Raw genomic sequence first — 5000 nt, 5'->3', positions numbered from 1 at the left:
GGAGCGGCAGGCTGACGGGAATCTGAGACACAGGAAGAGTTTGACACAGAGAACGTGTTTCACAGAGTCAGTGGATGTGGTACGTTTATAGCTGGAGCTCCTGGCTTCATGTCCTCAGTGAGGGAGGGAGGGAGGGAGGGAGGGAGGGAGGGAGGGAGGGAGGGAGGGAGGGAGGGAGGGAGGGAGAGGGAGAGAGGGAGAGAGTGAGAGGGAGAGAGGGAGAGAGAGAGGGAGGGAGAGAGAGAGAGAGAGAGAGAGATAGTGAGAGAGAGAGGGACGGACAGGGGAGGGAGAGAGAGAGGAGGGGTAGAGAGAGAGGAGGGCGTAGAGAGAGGGAGAGAGAGAGAGGGACACAGAGAGAGGGACACAGAGAGAGGGGAGAGAGAGAGAGGGAGAGAGAGAGAGGGAGACAGAGAGAAGGAGGGAGAGAGACAGAGAGAGAGGGAGAGGACACAGAGAGAGAGAGAGAGAGAGAGAGAGAGAGAGAGAGAGAGAGGGAGAGGACACAGAGAGAGGGAGACAGAGAGAAGGAGGCAGAGAGGGAGAGGACACAGAGAGAGGGTAGACAGAGAGAGAGAGAGAGAGAGAGAGGGAGAGGACACAGAGAGAGGGTAGACAGAGAGAGAGAGAGAGAGAGAGGGAGAGGGAGAGGAAATGCCTTTGTGATGCCCAGGATTTCCCTCACATTAGCCGTCGCTCGCCCAGACATCAAAGACTGGCTGTAAAAGCACAGAGAATATTATGAGACCCATAGAGAATCAAGAAGTGTGGCCATTCCCCCCCCCCCGTCCCCCCCCCCCCCGTCATCACGTTGAAAAGGAAACCAATATGTCTATACTAATATCTACTAGGCTACTATGTCTATACTACCTACTATACACTCAAGACTGTAGCACTCAAGTTCAACACTGCCAGAGTTGTACCCTTCCCTTCCCGCCGACTTGTTGTACAGAAACCCCGTAAGTCGCTTTGGATAAAAGCATTCAGCTAATTGACTGAATGACCAAATGTAAACACAAACGTCAGCCTGCTTGTGCAGCAGACCGGTCGTGGGGCAGCTGCACCTGGCTGGCGAGGGTTAATAAGCGTGTGTGTGCAGTTTTCTATGAAAACAGACCTTTAAAGGTCACAGGGGGGGGAAGTGAGGAGTGCTGCCAAGTCCCATTTCATTTCACGTGCCCCTCGCTCGGCCTCTGCTGGCGGGACGCTGGCGGGGCGCCGCGGCAGTAAAAACACCAGACGGCGTGCTGCTGAGTCATCCGGTGCTACCGGCAAGCGGCACACCGAACCAAACCAAGCGAGAGGGGGATCTGCGAAATGAATTGACTGGATGTTTTGGGTTGTTGTATCGAGCTTACAGCCGTGAATCATCATGTCACGCCTTTTGTCATCATAAGTTATAGTTCTCTGGCAGTGGGCGGGTAGAAGTACACAGTTCCTTTTACTTAAGTGAAAGTAGAAATACTCAGATAAATGAGTACTCTCTGGTAAAGGTCCTCCATTCAAATTCTACTTAAGTACAGTCAAGTGTCTAAAGTAAAAGTATGCATTCTGCATGGCGTTTGTGCATGTGTTTTGCTCACGTAAAATAGCTCGAAATAACAAAAAAGTAAGTGCAGTACTTGAGTAAAAAAAAATATGTAGTTACTTTCCACCACTGATTATTACATCTAGCTTTATGGCCGTGAATCACGTCTCGCTTTTGTCATAAGTTATAGTTCTCTGGCCTGTTTCCTGGAGTTTGTCTTTCGGCTGATTGGGCCGGACGTCACTCAGCGCGTCCTCTTGTTGTCCGTCGTCTTGACGGTGCAGTTTCTTTCCTCTCTATCTGCTCACGTCTTCTCCTCCTCGTCTGGGAACAGTCCTCTCTTTCTGCAGCCGGTTATCATTTTCTCAGTATTTTAGCCAGTGCTGGAATGAATCATGGCTAATCAGAATCAGCTTCCATCCACATTCTCCCACAGTATTATATCATCCAGGGAGCTGAAAACAAATTCCCAGAAGATGTTCATAATATGATTCATATTAATGCTCTATTGTTGTGACATATTGCTCTAATCGAGTCTGTAGCTCCCGGTGGGAGGTGCATGTTGAATACACAGAATAGCCAGGAGAAGTCTCTTCTCATACCGATACTGAAATGCATGAGACTACTAGGGCTGACCTTCGAATTTTTTTTTGGAATTCGAAGCTTCGGGGCCGAGATTCGATTTTAATTCGAAGCTTCAACATTTTTTTTTAAATGTACAAATATAATTTTTTTTTTTAATGTTGTGGGACTTGTACAGCACTTTGTTCAACTTTGTCAGTGCTGTAAAGTTTAAACCTTTTTAAATCTTAGACAAACGAAACACACTTTGCTTCCATGAAATATTGTAAGCCGTCATTTGAGGCTTTATAAAAGCAGCACAATGAACACAAATCTGTCAGTGCCGAGTCCGACCTCATCTTAGATAACAAACAGCACTCGTCTTAAATAACAAACAGCATTGCTTGTTGTAGTTAACAAAGAGAGGCAGAGTTGATTTTGCAACAACATTTTTTTTTAATTTATTTCTTTTTTTATAATCAAATTTTATTTTCATATTCGAATCCCATGCCCATCGAACGAAGCTTCGAAGTATTTAAGACAGCCCTAGAGACTACTGGACAGTTCATCGCAGCTCATCACTGCCATGCCTCTGCACACTGCACCGTAGCACCTTATGGCACCTAACTCTTTTAATAATTTAATCAGTGAATCTATTGGTCTCATTGAATTAAATCAGTTTTACTGAATTAGACTAGGTTTCTTGTTTTGGATTAGTTTGCTACTGAATCAATTCACTGTTTTTAATTGACCTTTTTTATTGAATGATTAGTTTCTACTGGATTTGTATTGAATCAGTTTGTATGTCTGTCGTGAGGATCAGTATTTTATTTATTTGTTTAGTGTATATCTAGCATCAAATAGCTGTAACTGAGACCTGAGTACTGTATCTCCATGTCAATAGAAAAATGACAATAAACGTAACTTTGACTTTGACTTTGATGCTGGTATCATTCAGGCCAACACCAGGCTACAGCTGGGCAGCGGTATCGATACCAAAACCAATGGATCGGTGTCCTCTGCCCCCTCACCTACCTCCCCCCCTCCTTCTCCCCCTTCTTTCTCTCTCTCTCTCTCTCTCTCTCTCTCTCTCTCTCCCTCTGGTTTTCACTCTCCCCTTCTCTTTTCCCCTCTCTCTCTCTTTCCTTCTCTCTCCCTTATTTATTGTTGTCCTATTGTTATACTATTGCTACTGTCATTTTGTATTTGATTTACTTATAAGTTATATGCATGTACATAACCAATTGTTTTTGGTGCAAAGCGTTCAGCTAAATGACTAAATGTAAATGTAAATGAGCCCGACCCATACTGGACCTTTGCGGTTGGTGCTGATAATAATAATAACAATAATAATAATAATAATAATAATAATAATAATAATAATAATAATAATAATAATAATAATAATAATAATAATAATAATAATAATAATAATAATAATAATAATACAAATATTAATTCATTCCTAATGTCTATTTTATGTCCATTATGTCTACATTACTGCTGTGACGCACTTTGGGCTGCAATTCTTGTATGAAAGGTGCTTTACAAATAAAGGGTATTATTATTATTATCATTATTAATATGTGTATTTGACTATATTTCAGGCTGTACTCTGTATCTGTACTTAAATTAGTACTCAGAGAATCTGTATGGCAGGGAACAGGTGGTATCGGGGGCGAACCTAAAAAGGGACATGTTGTCAAGTCAAGTCAAGTCAATTTTATTTGTATAGCACATTTCCAGGCAGCGGCAGCTGGCACCAAAGTGCTTCACAGGAAGGTTGAACAAAATAATATGATGCAAGATATAAGATTAAAAACACAGTAAAGCAATAAAAGTAATAAAAACAGGTAGGACACAGTAAAACAAAGAGGATAGAAGGGCCAGGGGTCTAGTAGTGATTAAGTGGGGGGGAAGGCCAAGGAGAACAGGTAGGTTTTTAAAAGTGATTTAAAAGCCTGCACGGTCTGGGCGGTCCGTACGCTGAGGGGGAGGCTGTTCCACAGTCTAGGCGCTGCGGTGGAGAAGGCTCTGTCTCCCCTAGTCTTGAGCCTAGTTCTAGGCACCACCAATAGCAGCTGGTCAGCTGATCTGAGGGATCGGTGGGGGGTGTGGCGGTGCAAGAGCTCGGATAGATAGGGAGGAGCCGTGCCATTTAGTGATTTAAAAACATTTAGGGCTAATTTGTGTTGTTGTTGTTCCACAGTAAAGGGACATTCCGTCCAGTCCGGTGAGGTCCAGAGCCGCTCCACTCCGTGCGTCGCGGTTCCCTCGGTTTCCATGATCGACGGCGGGGAGGAGGAGGTCCTCCGTGCAGGCGGCTCACAGCCCACACAGGTACTGTAGGCGTCAAACACGTCTTCACAGAGAAACAACAAGAAAGAACGTGAATACTGGGCCTTCTCTCAAATTACATATCACCGGAAACGATCTCAACCGTGGATCACATCCAAGTCTCACAATTTAATAGCATCTGGGAATTGCTTGTGGATAATCTATACTCTATAGGCTCCTAATCACAGGAGATTGACCTGTGAGCCGTCCACTCCACACCCGGCCCTTCTCTCAATCCCCCTCCTCACCCCCCTACTTTACTTACTCCCCTCTCTGCCCCCCCCCCCCCTTTCCCTTGTCATGTGTATTCGTTGTTGTCCTTAGTTGTAATTTGTTTGTCATTGTCTAGTCTGAGTCGTCCCCCCCCCCCCGAGAGGGCAATGAAATGTCACTATTTTTCTTATTTTACTACACTTTTATTTTATTTTGCACTGTAAATAGTTAAAATGTATAATAAATAACAAAGTTGTCCCCCGAAGAGGGGGGGTGGATGGAGTGCCAAAAAAAAAGTAGGGCTGACCCCTATTAGTTGACTAATCGGTCGAAAGGAGCCGTAGTCGACTGGCCAACCTCT

The 5000-nt window shown here is 44.4% G+C and overlaps 1 protein-coding gene across 1 annotated transcript in view; it reads left to right on the top strand.

Moving 5' to 3' along the window:
• Window positions 1-5000, top strand: part of arhgef28a (Rho guanine nucleotide exchange factor (GEF) 28a) — a gene marked incomplete at its 3' end in the record, with an annotated part of 121132 nt that overhangs the window by 79650 nt on the left and 36482 nt on the right. The window contains exon 8 of the mRNA XM_084324183.1: window positions 4299-4429. Within this exon, the coding sequence (XP_084180309.1) occupies window positions 4299-4429 (131 nt within the window). The remainder of the gene's footprint in view (window positions 1-4298; window positions 4430-5000) is intronic.

Source organism: Notolepis coatsorum (genome assembly GCF_963971535.1).
Source record: "Notolepis coatsorum genome assembly, chromosome: 11".
NCBI lineage: Eukaryota > Metazoa > Chordata > Actinopteri > Aulopiformes > Paralepididae > Notolepis > Notolepis coatsorum.
The sequence above is the reverse complement of the archived record's forward strand: the minus strand, read 5'-3'. Positions and strand labels throughout refer to the sequence as shown.